General features: G+C 37.6%; 4 protein-coding genes across 4 annotated transcripts; 3 read left to right on the top strand and 1 right to left on the bottom strand.

Moving 5' to 3' along the window:
- Positions 1–1,223: 1,223 nt before the first annotated feature.
- On the top strand, positions 1,224–3,035 carry EAE97_001124 (uncharacterized protein; the record flags this gene model as incomplete). Its single annotated transcript, XM_038871634.1, has 5 exons — positions 1,224–1,430; positions 1,601–1,839; positions 1,903–2,121; positions 2,165–2,340; positions 2,458–3,035. The coding sequence occupies 5 exons, from the start codon at positions 1,224–1,226 to the stop codon at positions 3,033–3,035; spliced, it is 1,419 nt and encodes a 472-aa protein (XP_038737535.1).
- A 3,897-nt stretch (positions 3,036–6,932) lies between these two features.
- Positions 6,933–7,388, top strand: EAE97_001123 (uncharacterized protein; the record flags this gene model as incomplete). Its single annotated transcript, XM_038871633.1, has 1 exon — positions 6,933–7,388. One exon carries the CDS (start codon positions 6,933–6,935, stop codon positions 7,386–7,388), a length of 456 nt encoding a protein of 151 aa, XP_038737534.1.
- Positions 7,389–10,881: 3,493 nt separating this feature from the next.
- On the bottom strand, positions 10,882–11,898 carry EAE97_001122 (uncharacterized protein; the record flags this gene model as incomplete). The annotated part of the gene is made up of 4 exons (XM_038871632.1): positions 10,882–11,498; positions 11,552–11,671; positions 11,747–11,815; positions 11,868–11,898. The coding sequence occupies 4 exons, from the start codon at positions 11,896–11,898 to the stop codon at positions 10,882–10,884; spliced, it is 837 nt and encodes a 278-aa protein (XP_038737533.1).
- Positions 11,899–15,384: 3,486 nt separating this feature from the next.
- EAE97_001121 (uncharacterized protein) lies at positions 15,385–16,956 on the top strand (the record flags this gene model as incomplete). Its single annotated transcript, XM_038871631.1, has 1 exon — positions 15,385–16,956. One exon carries the CDS (start codon positions 15,385–15,387, stop codon positions 16,954–16,956), a length of 1,572 nt encoding a protein of 523 aa, XP_038737532.1.
- Positions 16,957–19,437: the final 2,481 nt, after the last annotated feature.

Raw genomic sequence — 19,437 nt, 5'->3', positions numbered from 1 at the left:
GTGATGAGTAAGGGAATGCATGCCATACAATAATCACCGAGCTTAAAAGTTTCGCTTCGACAGTTTTTACTACGCAAGCAGAAATTGCAGGCATATCTTCAGTCTTAGCAGAATACCCTGCTTGGGCGAGACAACAGCGCCACGAGGCAGAGTCAGGACTACTAAGTGTAAGATATGATGGTCTTTTGGAAACTCTGGAAAGCAGCCTGAGAGAGCTACATGAAATTTCTCAGACGAGGCATCAAGATTCTTGGAATCAAGTGGTGAATGTGCTGGAGAAGTTAGAGGGGACGGAAGCTCAATTTAGTGCGATAAACAATGAGTTGATGAATCAAACGGTGGAAAAGGCGCAGTTTTTTCAAGTGAATTACAACGTTTGTGCTCCATTACAGAATCAAAAATTTGGGGGCTAGCGATTTAAATTGAGCAAGCTTTCCCTCCCTCTCTCTATCTGTATCTTTTGCTGCTTTTTAATCCACATAGATAAGGTTGCTTCTTGATACACATTTAGGCTTATCGCCACACTCTATTCAAATGATCTTTATTCTAACAATCTTTGAGTGGATTGACTGCTTTTTTGTTGTGATTGCCCCCCACTTAGGAATGGCGCAATATGGTTCACCGAGTAGTACGTAGTAAATACTCGCATTCGTATATGTTGGATGTCGTGGTGTGAAGGATTATATAGGTTGTCAAGCCTCAAATAAGCTGACAGACTACCCGTTCTCCCAAGAAGATTGTTGTTGTGGTTTTGAGGATAAAACTTATGACTCATTGCATCAGTACTGACCGATTCATCAAAAGCAACTAAAAGTTTGTGCGCAGAGTTTCCTTATGGTATCTCTTGTGAATCAATGATTCACTAATTCAGATTATCCCAATGTGCTATGTTGTAATTCCAGCACAGTAGATCGAATCAAACAAAAAATGATGATGTTGAAGTGTGCCAAATGAGATAAATGATCTCACGATGGCGATAAGGATATGTAAGACAGAGATTCGCATTGCGGTATATATCAATATGCAACCAACCAATGGGCTGTTCGCATCATCTCTGAACAAAACTCCTGCAAAGCTCAACCAAGCCATAATTGACTAAAGTACGGGATTCTGAGATAATGCCTTGGCAACTATGATGATTCGATCTTCATGTTTGTCCTATTGGATTGCGGCGATATACTCTCTAACTGACAATAGCATTTGAGAGCATGTAATCTCTCAGTATGCTTCATTATAATATGAGAAAAGCATGTCAACCGTCGCCACCTATGCGAAGGCACCGGGCGATAAAGAAGCCACCACACCATGAGACATCGAAACTAGAAGCGAAACTAGACGACCTTGTTACATTGTTGAAGTCAAATACTCAAGTTACGCCAATACGAATCAATTCTGGCGTCAAGACTATCACAGCATCCGCTGGTAGAGCCGTTTATAAACAGTATAAAGACTGCAGATCATCGCTGAGTGGGAGTGGAGTTGATAATACTCCAACGTCCTCCCCATCAAATACAGCGTCACTAGACACCTTTAGCTTACGATCCTTATATTCTCTGAGTTTCGAACCTAACAAACAAGATGCAGAGCTGTTTCCAAATAGGTTTTGGTGCGATCTGATCAACAATCTCCCTTCATCAATATACCGTCATCTGTGACAGCTCATCAGCTTCGCCAAGAGCGTCCTTTCCTCTGGGTTGCTATCATGACAGTAGCTTCAAACAACTCTAAACAGCAGACAATAATGTCTAAAGAAGCAAGAACTATCTTTGCAAAGGAAGCATTTGTTGAAGGGACAAGAACTATGGATCTACTTCTGGCAATCCTGGTCTATACTGTTTGGTATGTAAACGCCGCCACTCAACAATCGCGAACACTTCACTCTAACACAACACGAAACTCTAGGGATCGATACTTCTATTCTGAACAATCTGCTCTTATTAATCTTATACAGCTTTCAATTTCAATGCTGCATAACCTTGGATTAGATAAGCCACCGCCAAGAGATCCAGCCGTCATGCTTGCATATGATCTGAAAGGAAGTGGAAAACCAGCAAGATTATCAAGGGTTCCAACAAATGAAGAACGTAGAGCTCTTCTTGGATACTATCTATTGAGTTCAGTGTATGCACATACCAACCAACACTTGCCTCACTAACTCTCGTAGGTCATGCTATACTCTACGTAAAGATAATACCTTGCGATGGACTGGTCATTCAGACGAATGTCTAAAATCACTAGAAACGGAAAAGGAGCTTGATACCGATGCCATTCTGGTTCAACTGGTGAAGTTGCGTCTGATCACCACGAGAATCAATGACTTGCCTTGGTCAGGTGGTCTTAGTGTTGATAGCGTTGTTAAGGCACCCGTCTCATTCTACCTGAAATCACTCGAATCTCAGCTCCAAGAATTGAGAAGAAAATTCCAGAATATTTGACAAATAACGATGAGTTATTCAGAACCTGTGAGGAGTTTTGGACATGGGATTTGCTTGGCAAAGCCCACTATTCTCCAAACAGTAACTCTCGGCCTGGAACTCCATACCACGGAACGCAGCATATACGAAATTGGTCTATTGCAGGTGCACAATGCTTGGATTAACGTCTTTCTCAGTATTCCGCCAGCAGAATACATTAGCTTCTTTGCGTTAACATACTCCAATATGACTCACTATTTCTTAAGCGCATATCGCCTAACAACATTGGACAATACTGATGGGAACCAGACGCCATGTATAGAGCACCTGGATGTCTCGTCATTCCTAGATCAGGCAGGAAGGAATTTTGCGCAAGTCAACGAAACGGCAGGAATTGATGTTAGTCCTGAATATCCGGACTCTTTTAGCATAATGGCAAACAGGATTCGATTAATTCAAGTGTCCTGGGATGTATCACATAGCGTTGCAGCTAATTCGCTTGTTAACTCTTCCAACTTTGATAACCATGAGCTATACGACTTTTCAATGGAATTTTCAGATGGAGATTGGTTGAACGACTTGCTAGATTCGCATGATGAACAACTTCAATGGGATCCATAATTGTTTTGATAAGGGTACTACGTGTTTAGGAACACCTACAGTTATTGAACTTGGACTGAGGACCAAAATTTGAGTTGTTGTTTGTATTCCAAGTGAAATTAATCGAGATAAATATTCTGTCTCCTACCTTCGACAATATCAAAGTGCGTAAACTGTGAAAATTTGTGTTAAGGGCAATTGATATGCAACTATAATTTTTTAGCTATGAAACACTAGCCTAATCAACCTCAAATCGTAGTTCGGTCTCAACTTTCCGTTGAATGACATGTTAAACGGCACGGTAATGATAGTTTCTGATGTAGCCCTCCGATCCGATTACTCCTCTCCGGTCCGATCCAATCACATGATTTCCTCCGATTAGCCAATTTCTATGTCCTCTTCATATGGATTTCCAAACACAAAACACTATGATAAATTGTCTTTTGGAACGGCTGTCAAAGAGAAACCTTATTGAGTTTATGACCCTAAATCGCTGATATGGCGGCGTCTGATGATCAATCTATAGAGGTGCCCAGCGCGTCCTCAACCCCCCAACAGAACCCGTCAAGGATGATGACGACGAATATTTAGATGGCTTCAAGCTATATGTACTTGTTACATGCTTAACCTTTGCAGGCTTCTTGCTGATGCTTGACGAATCAGTTATTTCTACGCTTAGTTGTCGCTTCCAGGTGGCCACTTCGTTGGTTTATAGTCGTTAACACTAAAACTTGCAGGCCATTCCTAAGATAACCACACAGTCCCATTTTGTAAGCCCATCCCTTTCTAAATACAATTTTGTAAAGATGTTATACAGCATCGGCTCATTTCGCGAGACTTTCGTCAATTAATTGGAGAGATGAGCACTATCCGAAGTGTACAGTTACGCACAGACGAATTTTGTATGTAAAAAGGAGTGGCTCATATAATAATATAGTCCACATGCTAATAAACTACGTTATTTTTATAATATAACGTGGTTTATCAGTGAGTGAGTTATATCAATGAATAGATTACTTTTATTTCAATTTACATTTTCAAAACTATATTATTTAATAATAATCAAATCAATTAATTGAAATTATGAAGAATCTAATAATTTAGGATTTATTATATTATTTTAATAAGTTCTTATATTATGTTCTGTTTTTCCATATTTATTATAATATTTATTAAAAAATACTTTTCTATTAGAATTCCTTTTTTTTTGATATTTATCACATTAAATTTGAATATCAATCTTTTACTAAAATAATATATCAAAAGTCTTTTGTTTAATAAACATTCTTTCTTAATATAATTAGGTTTTTTTCATATATCAATATTTGCTTAATACTTTATTTGCTATTCGAAATATATAAATCTCTATATTTAAAAATATATTTTTATAAATTAATTTTTTTATATTCTTAATTAAAACTAATATAATTTCGAATATAGATATAGAGGAGTTTAATTAATAATAAGTTATTTGAAATTTAATTAATAACGTGATTTATCATCGAGTGGGCCATCATTTTTACATACAAAATTCGTCTGTATGTAACCGTGCACTTTCTTTATTTATTAATAGAATTTTTTAAAAATTAAAATTATGAAATTTAATTATATAAATATTACAAAAATCTCATTATTTATTAGAAATTCGAATTAATATAAGAATTATTATTAGGAATATTTTTTGGTAATAAAAATCATAACAATTTTCACCTTTTTTAATATAAAATGAAAATATTTATATAAAAACTAGATTTTTAGAAAACTAATTTTTTATTATTATTTAATCTTTTTTTCTTTTTCTAAAATAATAATTAATTATTAAAATACAAATATTCAAAAAGCCTTAATTTTGATGTATTTTGAAGTGGCCCACTCGATGATATGGTCTACTCGATAATAAACCACGTTATTGATTAAGAAAAAGCTTTAATTAGATTATAAGAGGTTTAAAAGATTTATTGATTTAAATCAAAAGAAAGGAAAATAAATATATAAATTCAAATATTTAATTTCGAAAATATAGTTTCAAAATTAAATAGAATTAAACTTGTTTTTTGAAATCTTGATTTTATATTTTAAAAAATAATTGATTCCTTATATACAGTTTTAAAAAACTATAAAGAATTCAATTTTCGAAATATAATTGATATATATCTTAATAAATCCATCAATTTGATTATTATATAAATATTTTAGATTACTAAAATAGTTTATATCAAATAATTGAGTTAAATAATTTAAATATAATAATAAATATATATAACGTGGTTTATCAGTGAGTGGGTCATATCAGTGAATGGGTCATTTCGAAAACCATTTAAATCAAGCTTTTCAAAATATTGATATTTTAATAATGAATCATTATTTTTTAGATAAAAAAGAGCCTTAAATAATGATAAATATTTGGATTTTTAGAAATCTAGTTTTTATATAAATATTTCTATTATATTCGGAAAAGAAATGAAATTGTTATGATTTTTGTTACAAAAAAACTATTTTTATAATAACTATTTTATAAATTTGAATTTCTTAAAACTAATTAAATTTCTGTAATTTATATATATTTAGATATTTTATATTAAATTTTCAAAAGATTCTATTAATAATAAAGAAAGTGCATGGCTATATACGGATGAATTTTGTATGTAAAATATGTAACCCATTCACTGATATAACCCACTCACTAATAAACCACGTTATTTAATATTATTCTTTTATAATAATTTTGAAATAATATTGATTTGTGGTTTTTATATTTATTTAATACTAATATTCGATATTTGTTTTTTTTTTCGATTTTTAATATACTTATTAAAATATTTTAATTATTTTAAATTTATCTTATTGTTTATTTATTTATTAAATATAAATTTAATAATCTAATCTATCGAAAGATTCATTTTGGTATATTAATTGGAGAAATAAATTTGTTCTTAAATTATTAGAAATGGGGGAATAATTTTTATTTTTATATTTTTATATATTATTGTTATAATCTATTCTTGATTATCTGATTATATTGATTTACTTCTACTGTATTTCTCAATATTAATAATAATTATTATTATATATATAATTCTTATTATAAAACTTGTTTTATCAAGATTATAGAAATCTTTATTCAAAATGTTATATTTCGCTTATATATTTATAATTAATCGAAATTATTTTTCAAAAAACTTAGAATCCTTATAAAAAGCTTTTTGAAAATTATAAATATAATTAAAATATATTTTTAATTTGATTTAACACTTTACAAATTAATACATTTAAAGTTTCTTAATACATTTCGTATTTCTCAATTTGAAAATATAATTTGTTATATTTTCTATATTTTTGAATTTAAATAAAAAACCTCTCAAATCTATATTAATTATATATTTTGAAATAATATTTTCTTTTAATTCTAAAAGATTATAAGATTTAAATTAATATTTGAAATAAGGGGTAAAACCTTTAATTCTATATTATAATATTATATTCAAAATATTATATATCTTTATAGCTTTTCGAATACTTATTTTTTTATTTTTCTGAATAACTTTAATAGTAAGGAGTATATAAGCTTTTTGATTATTTGAATTTATTATAGATTATTGATAAAATGCATATTGAAAGAAAAAAGAATGAATTAAGATAAAAATAATTTATTTATTGATATAACCCACTCACTAATAAACCATGTTAACGTTTTTTGATTAGTATGAAACATTACGCCAAGATTATGCACGTGACTGACTTGACGGTCAATCAAACCCTTAAAAATGAATAAAAGCGGGGTGAATTTGAAGGCATATATGCCCAACCCTAGTTACATAGTGTGTAGTGGCCTCCTTTTAAATACTGTATCCCCAAGCATCCGGAAAGAAAAACTCACCAACGACACGAGCAAATGACGCCAGGATTTCCAAAAGAAAAATGACATCAAACAATCCCCTACAAAACTCCGGGGCATCAGTCTTCTACCCCTCCCCCCCATCCGCAGCCGAGAATCTCAAGAATGCAACCCTCTTCACACGCCTCCATATTCGCGCAACTCCTCAAGTTGCACAGCAGGCTATAAACAGTACACCTACGCTTCGGAACACATTTCTCCTGGGTCATCTCAATGACGTTTTGATTTTCGATACCGAGAAAGGAGCGCATATCACACATGTCAAAGCCGTGTTGAAAATGTTGGTAGAGAAGGGTATGACGGCCGATATCAACCTGTGTGCTTTTGATAAGCCGGATTGGACTTCGGCTGGATTTTATATCGATCCGATTGGTAATGAGAATGAGAATAAGGGGGGGCGTGGAAAACAGGCTTTTATGGTTATTTTGAGGGAACATTTGACGAAGGAGGCACTGGCGGCTATAGATAGGAAGTTGTGATGAGACGAGCTGAGACGGCGAGGGATGAGAGGAGACAGTTGAACTGGGAAGGTTAAGGTATTTGAGGTCTTACTTATTAGCTGAGAGAGAATGATATGTGAGTGGAGGGAGTGGTTCAGGTTTGTATGTATGCTAGATACGTACTCTGGAGTGACGTCTTCATCTACTTACTGGGTAACTGAACCTTCTTCTACATCACTTTCTTTGAATTTCTCGATCATTCCTGGCTTTTCAACACATCAAAGCCTTCTCATATACATAATCTGTATTACTAGTCTGGATCTGTAACAGGGCTCCTATATGTCACTTGTCATTAGCAGGAGGCATAGAATGCTTTAATGAATGATAACATCTAAATATCAAGATATCAGATTTTCAATAATCCTAGCTTACAATATCTCAATATATAGCCTTTAAATTACAGTCGCCCTCGCTAATTAGGTTAATTGATGATTAACCTTTGAGACCTCCGTTCGCTCAATCGACAAACTCTTTCATTTTTCCATTTGCTCGATATTGAAAGCCCACAATATAGGTTTTCCAGATTAGCTATCATCTACTCCCATCCCAGGTTGCTTCCACTTTCTGACTGTTTTATCTTATAAAGCCAACTAACATCCCAGCAAATGATCTAAAAACAGCCAACTTGACTCAATCTACAACTCCTAATCCCGTTTAATCCTCGCCTTCTCCCAAATATCCTCTCTCAACATTCCCTTCAACGGTGTACCCTCTACAACCTGAAATCCCCTCTTCCTAATCCCCTCATCTTAATCCAGTAGATAAATTCCTTCTCTATCCTATCAACTTTCTCCTTTTTAACTTTTTGTAACTTCTCAACTTTGTTTTACGATTCTATCACTCCCATTTCGTTTTTTATATTAACCAATTGGATTCCTAATAGCATTTTGACTTGAAGGCTCTCGATATTCCTATCCATACTTGCAAAAAATTTCAATGAAAATGGTGAAGATAAATACTGTAAAGCCCAGCAAACCCATTACAAACCGCTTCTATTATTATTTACACCCTTTCAATTAGTAATATTAGAATTGACAAGTTCTTTCAGGAGTTTATTAATTAACGTTTTAGTGAGCTGTGGTATCATCTGTTAGTACTTGCTTGATACATCTTGTTGTTTGATTGTAACATATGAACTACTTGAATTGAAGTATGAGATAGTAGAATGGGACAAGATTGAAGGGGAGTTTCTGATACGTACCTCACCAACATCTCCCACACTAAAAGGTCTAATCCCCCCTATCAAATTCTCCATCAAAACCTCTTGTACCTCATCTCCTATAACCGCCTTTACTTTCTCCTTTTCATCTTTGCCTAATAATTTTGCCTTCTTGGCTTCCTTGACGACACCTTTTGTCTTCAAATATCTGACCTCCTTCCTATCTTCCTTGTCTTTTCTTAGAGCCCATCTCTTTAGCGGGGGCTTTATTCTTGTGTGGAGCTTTAACTGTCTCTGCTTTCTCGATTTCAGGTTTCTTCAGTGTAGGCAATAGTATACTATAGTGAAACGGTGGCGCGTATTAGCATATTGATATTGCAGCTAGTATGTATAGAAAGAAGGTTATACTACTCTCGTATATATTCATATATCTAAAGAATACTAGCAATATACTGGAATACTGGAATCCAATATAATATCTTCATTCCTATTCAAATTGGACTAGAAACAAGGGATTTCATTTCAATTTGAAGTAAGGAATGGAATTTATTGTCTAATTTGGATAGGAATGAAGATATTATATTGAATTCCAGTATTTCAATATATTACTAATAGTATTGAATAACTAAATGATATTGAATACTTTTAGTGGTGTTGAATTCTGTACCACATACATACGTATTTCGAAAAAATTCGATACACACCATTAAACTAATCTGTATATGAAATACGTGAAATACTATTGCCTACACTGGGTTTCTTAACCTTTGATTTGATGGATGTTGCGGAGGCAGTAGAAAGAATGGATGCTACAGATGCAATATCGAAATTATAATCTGTTGTAGAAGATGCCGTCAGGCTATCATCAACTGACTTATTTAACTGGGTGGCATGGTGATGGATTGTTAGATAATTGTTATTTGTGAATTGAAAGTCACTCATTCAAGCGATTGATAAGCAATGTAATTGGGTTGTGAGAGTGTTTGATAAATGTGCGTAAGGATTGCGCATGAAAAATGTAAGGGAATGTGAAGGTCGGTATTGGTGTGGCTCTGAAGGCTTGCAGCGAAATGAAGGTAAAGGCGACGGCAGTTTGTGACTCAACCTTGAGTGCTTTCTCTGATACTGGAAGATTAAACCTCAAATCCTATGTCCTCACAACGTGAACCAAACTCTCTTGTCTGTCGCGGAATTCAACAAGAGAAAGTAGAAATGACCGCCAATACGAACCGTGCAAGTACCAGAAGAAAAGTATCGATTAGCTGCTCTTCTTCAAGCGCTTCTCCTCTCTCGTCATTCTTCTCTTGCATCAATCACGAAAGTCTCCTTCCCTTTCAGCTTCAATTCCACCACCCACCAAATATCTCAACTGCCGTATCTCAACCAAACACTTACAAAATCGCACACACAAAAACCACAATTTCAAACTCCAGCCAAACCATGTAGATGTAAGAGAAGCAGATGGATATGCTCATTCTTATCCTTATGTCTCTCTTCCCTGAGTATTGTTTCCTCAACGCAATAGGTAGATAGAGATAAGTTGCCTCGTAAACGAGAGATTATTTTCCTCCTAAACTTAAAGATGCATGTACGCGTGTATATATAAGCCGAAGTAAAGAGAGATCAAGAACAAGAGATATAGTATCACTCCCTGAATATGTAAACTAAATACCTACGAGTAGTATGTAATTCATAAGTATTCCGTATGTACCTAGTAGAGAGTTCTCGAAGCAAAAAGAAGATTAAATGTAAGAAATCCACTGGAATGTAATATCTTCAAGACATTTGATGCCTATGAAGTTCTGATATCGAGTTGTGCGAGGAGCAAGTCATCCTTGAATACAAATCACGTATGAGAAAGAAAAAAACCATGCCAACGAGCGCTCATTATCATCTAATGGCCTCTTTCAGTACTACAAAGGCGTCGAACTGTCACTTGAACTCACGGTGAGATATAAGTGGCTTGTTGGATTTGAATATCAAATACGGTAGCTCCAACTATGAACATACAATTCGACTTGCGTATGGAAAAATGATCGGGGAGAGTATAAAATTGTGGATCATTCAAAGTCGGAGAAGAAGGTTTTTCAAAAACCAAGAGCATAAAGCAAATTAAATTATATTGTTCTAGCTGACTAGCAGAAATAGAAAAATATAAAGTGAAAACACCCAGCCAAACAGAAATATTCATACATCTCGTAAACGCCACATCGCGCTTCTGTGCCCTTCTTCCAATATGCGGTTCCATATTACGCCAGTAATATCCAGGTTTTGATCTAAATGATTGTAGGTGTATCAACTTACCAGCTATAATTATCTCTCGTAACTTAACGATCGCTCCTCCTCGGAATACTCATCGGGGTATGCATCATTCATTCTCCTTCCCCGAGATCTAGCACGAGGAGCAATGTTAAATCCATACATGGTGTCTCTAGTGACCATATAGATACCGAATGAAAAGAGAAGAGCAAAGGCAAATGCTGCCCACTGGAGTCCCTCGAGCGTTTTCCCTTGTTCAATCTGTACGTTTGCAGAGCATCCTACAGCTGTATCTCCAAGTACCGTATTGACCGCATTAACGGAGACAGTGAGCGTATATGCTGCACCAAGACTGGTAGCAACAGATGCCCACAGAAATGGCATGGCTACCATGCCGATTTTACCAGCAGGTTTTCCCAGACCTGCAAGCAGCCATGCACCAGTGTCAACAAGAAATCCTAGGAGAAATAGAGATAGTGCGACCATAGGCATGAAAATTGATATGTCGTTCTGTAACTTCTGTCCTAACTGTATGATATTTGAATCGACATGAAGTGTCGCGGCAATTTCGTCAGGAGACTGACTATACTGCTTGCCTATGCATTGGAAACCGTTTGTGTTCTTGAACGTATCTCCGTTGCTTCCTTCCACTCCCACATAAGCACAAATACCTAAATAGTTTGTTAACGAAGGTTTGCAGAACCAGGAAGATATATTCACGAACCCATGTAACCAAATCTCAATCCACCAATTTTGGATCCATCACTGCCTACCTTGGAGATCTGTCCGATGAAGACATTCTGCATTCCTGGCGTTGTTGTCGCAGATCCGGCAATCGACATAGCTAAACATCAACACATTAACTCAGGTCTACGAATTGATACATCGGGCAAGAAGCAAGGAGGGTTTGTGGGCTTACCCGAAAATGTAAAAAATGGGATAGCTCCAATAATCCATACTGCAGCTCGAACAGTAATGTTCTTTGGGTCTGTGAGAAATAAAGTCAATCTTCGTTTTACAAGGACTTCTGAAAAACTCACTCATGGGTCTCCATGCTCCGCGGCCTGACATTTTGAAGATGTGAAATTAGGATAATACCACTGAGTGGTGGCGATGGTACAAATGAGTGACTCTTTTTAAAAAAAACACAAAAATGAATGACGAAAGGAAAATCTGTCAGATAAGAAATTCTGCACCGCTAGATTTCAACTTGAGCAGATAGATAACCTGGCTTATGGCTTGAGGACTAGAAGACCTTGCTCACTATATACAGCTGTTGGTAAACCATAGTATCCATTGCTCCACCTCTGGTTGGACTTGATGTCCATGCTGTGCAATTGCTGTGCCTTCAATTGTTGACCATATTGACCGATAGATCACTGGATCTAGGTACACCTAAGAAACTTTTATGAATTCAAACAGGCACTGCGAACCACCAAGCAACCTACTAGGCCAATTCTTCAGTGAAAAGAATTGTTAGTACAGAACAGCACATAGTAACCGCGGCCTACAAACGGCAAGCGCTCAAGTCAAGGGTCGTGATGTTTTTGGTCGTTCATCAGACTGACATTGACCGATCACGTAATCAATCTAGTGCCCAGTACTCGAGCAGCTGCTAACAGTGCGCAGATTCATTCAATTTTGATTTTTGGGTCATGCTCAAGGTCGAATTGAGGCTCTTGTAAGCATTCAAACAAACTTCACTTTTCTATCTTGGGCCATCATTTTGTCGTAGGGTCTACAGAGAGGAATGATTTTGTGCTCCATGCATATCTCTCGTTTTCTTGTCCAAGATTTGGACGGAATCTCGAAGATCCATTTTGAGAGCTGGTTGGATCTTTTCAACCTTCTGCAACGAACCCTGTTTACGGAAAAAGCTCCCTCCGATTTGAGACGCAATGCAATTGCCTATTACAATTGATATATTTGTCTCTTCGCAGGAAACTGCGTTTGCATTTGATTAGACACCGGGTGTACGTTTGCTTCTTTACATTTGTTGGTAAGGTTACCTAGGTTGTACAAGTGTGGCTGCCAACAATAGTGGCGTTCGACGGTGGTCTAACCCAAAGAGGCCAAGTGCACTCTCAATGCTTGAAAGTTCATTGTAGGGCTGAAGTGTCGGTCTTATTTTGAGTTATTGGGTCGGCGATGAGGTTATCGCAGGCAAGCTTCTTTACATTCCTAATTAATAATTGATCGTTGGTGTTTCAAACGATCAGAAAGTCGATATGGAAGGATTTGGACCATAACGACCAATTTTGCACCCCATTTCTGACCATCCCCGAGGATCAAGATCGTTGAAACTTCGCAGACTGAGTAGTGAGTTAGCTTAGCTTTTGGAAATGAAGGAGGCCTAGAACTTTACACGAGAAGCATGAAAATTTCATTATGCATAGCCCGGCCAGTTGCCATTCTCGCGGCCGACTATGGTTCTTCAGAGGTCTTCTCTATCTACTGCTACGTATATTTGAAAGCTGGAATCTGCCAACTTTTCCTCACATCATCAAGCTAGAACGTCACATCTTTCTTAAACCAACATCTAAGAAATGAGTATTCCACTGTGAGCTCATGTCTACGAGGATGAACATGTGACAATCGATAATTATGCGAGGATAGATTCTGCCTGTTTCGGCGACGGTGGGCATGATTGGAGTTTTCATTCTTCCAAATTATCCCAATACCTTAAGCTATTCAAGTCTATCATCCATTCCCAGCGATCAATAAATTCTTGGATTTCAAAAATTAAGTCACAGCTGCAACAGCGTAAGGCCGAACAACAGTCTACAATGCTATTGCTCTAGATAATCTCATACAAGCCGAGAAAAGGGATCAAGTCATTGGTATGTTCTAATATATATGTAGTCGATTATTGGTTCACAAATGAGATTCACTAACAGCTTGTGATAAAATAGTGTTTCATTGAAACAATTTCTAACATCATACACACACTACACTTTCAACACGCTCGTTAAACTTTACTTATTTATAAAATTTCTGCAACAATGCTTGCATGCCATCGAATAAAACCACACAGCCAAAATCGTTCAAACACACAAATTACACTCGTTTCATCTCATTTCCTTTGTCAGTTTCTTTCTCAAATCCTTATCCCTACTTTGGTATAAGCTTCCTGGAGCCATGCACCAACAGACCTTCCACTTCACAGCATGTTACTATCGCACGCAGGATCTCTCGCTCCCAGATCTTGATGGAATCCTACACGAGGTCCTGTTTTGTCTCCAAAAATCCACTCCTCCACGTTCGGGAGCCATGTATACTGAGACGAGTCAAATCGCCTCTGTGGTCTTCTGAGCAGGCAGCTAGTAGGTTGAGATGAAACAGGGCTTGGATTGCTCTCTTTATTCTTGGTTTAGTGTTACGGAACCATTTACGAGCTTTATTAAAATGCTGTGAAGACAGATCTGGAGCATGTCGAATGGAGGCGAAGATGGGACGAATTAAAACAAGGGTAGAATTGTCACCTTCACATTGCTAGGTTAGGAGGGGCGTTCAGAAATAAAAGGTCAGGTCTTTACTTGGGAGTTTTTTTTTGGCGAGGGAAAATGATACAAGATAGGAGTACGGTTAACTTTGATAGCTTGATTGGAGCTAAAAATGCATAGTTCTAGTTCTTTACGAATACTTAAACTGCATGATTCTTTTGTTTAGCTCTTGTGAATTACCTTGATCTGAATCTCTAATCCCAATCAAGTGGTGATCTTGAGTGTTGTAATACTATAGCCAAGTGGCTGCTTTGCGAGCACTGAAAACTCTTTACTTCCACGACCTCCTGAGACCCGATATCTCAGGAGCTTAATCCCGGATATCGTATCTGTATGTACCCTTAAAATAGCCCTCTTGTGATTTATGATTTACTCCATTGAAATTCATGCCCAAGTTTCTTTACGTATACCAGTTCGGTTGTCATCCATCAGAAACAAACGCATGAAGAGGACGCCTGTTAGAGTCAAGATTGATGCCCAAGGTACACTCAAATCGTGCGTTGCCATCGATACAAATCGATACCATGAGACACTTGAGGGCAATGATCTGCATATTAAGAGTGAATTCGAATTATTGGGGGCGTATGCAAATATGATTGCAAAGTATCCATGTTCTGTGGTGGCTATCTTGTGCATTGATAGGTCTCAAGCTGGCAAAGTCTGAACGGAAATCTCACTCACAATTCTAGAAATTCAGATGTAATTCATGATCGAAGCTTCCATGAGCGCTCTTTTCTGGTAATTAATTCAATCCTATCAGTTTTCTAATTTTCTCTGCATGATAATTAAATATCGCACGACGACCCATCATAGGCCTTTGCGTAATGGTGATCTTGATTCCGAGACGCCTAAAAATACCTCGCCACCACTACCTAAAAGGTAAATAGGAAAATAAAGAGAAAGGGAAAACTCTTCTTTTCAGGTCAATTTTCGGGTCGCAGCTCCAAAATGAAGACTTCATATATGCACTAAAGCCCAGCTAGACCATAAAGCACAAACCCGACTCCCCATAGCAGATCCTTAGTCTTTTTGATGCGAGTAAATACAGCGAAATATGGATTATCCCTTTTCTTTGCCAAGCAAAAGCAAGCCTTACCACATTAATGGCACATTCGATTTTGAAGACCCCCTCATTTCGGACGAAGACCTTCAATTGTGGGGAGATTTGGGTTGTTCAGAATTAGCGAATTCCTCAAACTCATTTGCAGGCTCTTCGTCGCCTACTTGGGCACCGCAGTGGATGGCTGGGAGTGAACAATATCAGGAGCTCTCTGCCCCATCGTCTTTCAATCCCCATCCATCATTTTCGAGGGATTTTAATCCAGACATGGGACTTCCAAGTCTCTTGACATCGTTCCCACCGCCGCCTACCTCAACACCAGTCGCTAAGGAAAAAAATTATGGCTCTTTAGCGCGGATAAATACAGTACAGAACAACGGAAACCAAATATTCACTGCGAATAATTTGAGCGCGATGTATCCGATTTCGACGTCAAGAGAGTGGGATAATCGCTACAATACATCAGATTATCAAAGGACTGCGGAAAATGCGACACAAGATAACAACACAACATCTTGGCAATCTCAAATACTCAACAGCACAAATTCTTCGCCATATCAAAGTGGAGCTACAAATGGAGCATCACGAAGCGATACTGTCAGCACGCAATGGCAACCTCAAAGTTACAATTACGAAGCTCCCTCGTTTATAACATACAAGCCCAAACTCCCTTCACATCCAAGCTCACATACCCCTTCGCAAAAGCCCACGACGACAGAATACCCACCTCAATCTCAAAATTCCAGTGTCTCAGACTCAACATCCCAAGCTGAATCACACTGGAAACCCCCAAACCATCCTCTCGAAACCATCACTCCGTTCATAAACTCCACCCCCTTTGCCTCCACCCTAACAAACACCTTTCACTTTTTCCACTCTCACTCTCTCCTATACAAATCGGGCGTTACGCCTCATGAACTACAAATGCATCTTGCCGCTGGCTCCTGCGGCGTTACTATCCACGGCACTGTTTCCATTCCCGAAAACACCAACTGTTACCAAAATGGTACACTCGGCCTCATTATTTCTCAAGAAATGCCTCTTACTCCCCGTTTGTATTTGCCCACCCAGAGGAAGAAGATTTCCGAATCAATGCGTCAGGTTGTGTCGGAGTTGCATGAAAAGGGCATTGTCCATGGTGATATTTATTTTTCGAATTTTCTGCTCTGTGCTTCTGGAAATTCGACCGATCAGGTCAGTGTTAAATTGAGTAATTTTCACGATTCCCTCTTTATTTTGAGTTCCTCTTCTCAAGCTTCAATCGATCATGAAAAAGAAGAACAATGGACACCAATTCTCAACGGCAAGATAGTCTCTCCAAATCGAGCAAATGAGTGGATGAAAGGAAGAGATAGGAAAGCGACCAAAGAAGATGATCTGTACGCGTTGGGGATATGTATGTGGGAACTTTGGAGTGGGAAGAGGTACGATGAAACATGTGGGATTTGGGGAGATGTGAGGAGGGGTGACCTAAAAGGAAGAGGGGTAGATATGAAGGGGATTGGGGATAAGGGGGTTAGAGCATGGGTTAGGGCGTGGTTGAGAGGCGGGGGAGCAATTGTTTGATAGCTTGAATGTGATTTGAAAGCATAGTAGAATTCAATCACAGGGCCCCGTGTTGGAGCTGATTGCATTACATATTGTTTGGGGCTTTACCCTTGACAGCCCCAAAATCATGTGATGTGCAATATCTAGTTTCAGATTTATATTCATCATTCTCCGAAATTCACAAAAGGACCAATCTTCAACACTGAACCTAAATTTGACACATAACACACTTCTTGAACACAAAGCCCTATCATGAATCATGCGTTATTATTATCCAAATATTCGTCATTGAAACAACTCGACTACTTGACTATCTCAGAAACTGTCAGGAAGGAATTTCAAGGAGATTTAGCTATTGTTGTTGGGGCAGTGGAAGATAGAGACTAGTAAAATTGAGGCGCACAATAATTTTCACCTTTATGGAAGTTTCAATAAATTGCAAGAACTTCCATTTGCTTAAAAAAAATAGATCATTACCAGCCAGACTATTCACCATGTGCCTAGAGACCCGATCACTTGAATCATAAGTGGAGTAACCTCTTTGTCATGAAATATTTTCCTCTTTCACTGACGATATCATGTTCAAAAAATATCGTCAGGTAAAAATAGAGAATAAAATGGTAAAAATTCAATCTCTCCTAGGTAGCGCGTTCGGAGACCGGAACCAAACCAGACGTACTGAGTTATCAAGCAAACAAGTCTTCGGACATTAAGCAGAGGTCCCGTTTGAGGGGATGTGAAGAACCTAGTGCGCTACCACTAAGCCATCTGGACTATGTTTGTTGTTAGAGAAGCGAGTTTGTTTTGAATTATAATCAAGCGGGCCATGTTTGCTGTGTTTGCGCATAATTACATTTTGCGGTGAAAACGGAAAGATGAGATGAGAACAACATACGAGCTTTCATGGTTTCATAGTCTTCCAAAAGCGGTCCCGGTGGAAGAAGGATATCTAAGTCACTGAAGGGGATACACGGAAAAGACTGAAGCGCGGCTGAAAGTAAAGCTTCGATACTACGCAGAAACCATACGATATCCGTGATTGATTGGTATGTCGATATATTCAGGTTCAGGTAATCCATCAATTTTGTGACCGAAAGATCATCTCATCACGATGCTTCTATTCCTTGCTACTACCATGACGTTGTGCCATTCACACTTGTGATGCATATAAATATAAAGCTGATCTTTGCATCACAACCTTTATAGAGCAAGCTCATGACTGCGCTTGCTAGTAGATCTGAAGTTTCGGTTAAGTTGATGCTGTTTTGGACTGTACACACCCTCATGTAAGAAGCATGAAACAAATGAAGAGGGGTAGGAAACCAGCTGAAGGCGCATGTCCAATTGATGCATCAATTGCAAGGCCGTTGAAGGTTCACAGTTCGATCTCGCGGTGGAAGCGCGTCAATAGGCATACGCAATCCAAGTAAGCAGAAAATGGCATTATCAAATATTGATATGATGCAATGTAACCCAAGGATTCATGAAAAGTCTGGGAAGAAAAATCAACAGGGAGCAATACGGGGAAACCATTGAAGCGAAATCGAAGCGAACACCTCGGCATTTACGTTTAGAAATTAATCACCGATTCAGAACTTCAGATCAATAACTACCCACGGCCTTGGGAAATTTCATTTGTCCTGTTGGTAGAACCTAGGCCGATGATATCCTATGAATATTCGACATCAGATGTATCATCCATTGACATTTCAAATGAGCCTTGCTTACGGTTAATATAGCGGAGCAATTTAAGTGCTTATCGACAGGACGGGCCGCAGATAGTCTCTTGATACGGAGCATGGTGCATGGCACATTGTGACATCAAAAATCGAGTTTCCGCATCTTGTAGATGTCTGCCTACAGTGTAATATTTCGAATGAAATGGATAGGATGTGATCGAAAATGTTGTGACAAGGACTGAGGTACGAGAGGGTGTGGTGGAGCGTGGTGAAATGTGTGTGGGACCGTGGGTGGTTCGTGCCAAGTGAACGGAAGGCACCATCAATTTAAGATGCATGTGATCAACATCTCCTTCCAACAACAACAACAATACCAACAAGGATTTAGATTGTCTGAAACTTCTTATTGGTGATTCTACCGGCTTATCGAGGGGCTGGACATTTTCCACCTTCCTAACTGCCACCTCTGCATCTTTGCCTTTTACCATACTTGTTCATTTTTGTTGTGATGTTTTCTTTCTACCTGCATCTACTTAACAAAGCATGGCCCAGTTCTTGATTGGTATTCTCTACTTAGGCGTTGTATATTCTATCTCTGCGAGAACATAATCATTATCGAATGCTTCTTGTATGTTGTGTTGGTTTGTTATGGAACGAATAACCATTCTTCAAATGAATTCGAAGAGAGCTGCCACAACGGCGATCGCCTAGATCTTTTCCCCCAGAATGTTTTCTGAATTCTCAATACGATTTGCAGATCTGTTTACTTTTTTATGTCCTTCCGTGTCCCGCGTCCAATCAAATTATTCATCTAGGCGCA

This window comes from Botrytis byssoidea (assembly GCF_014898295.1).
Source record: "Botrytis byssoidea strain MUCL 94 chromosome Unknown BBYS_002, whole genome shotgun sequence".
Lineage (NCBI taxonomy): Eukaryota > Fungi > Ascomycota > Leotiomycetes > Helotiales > Sclerotiniaceae > Botrytis > Botrytis byssoidea.
This window is presented reverse-complemented; position numbering and strand designations above follow the sequence as displayed.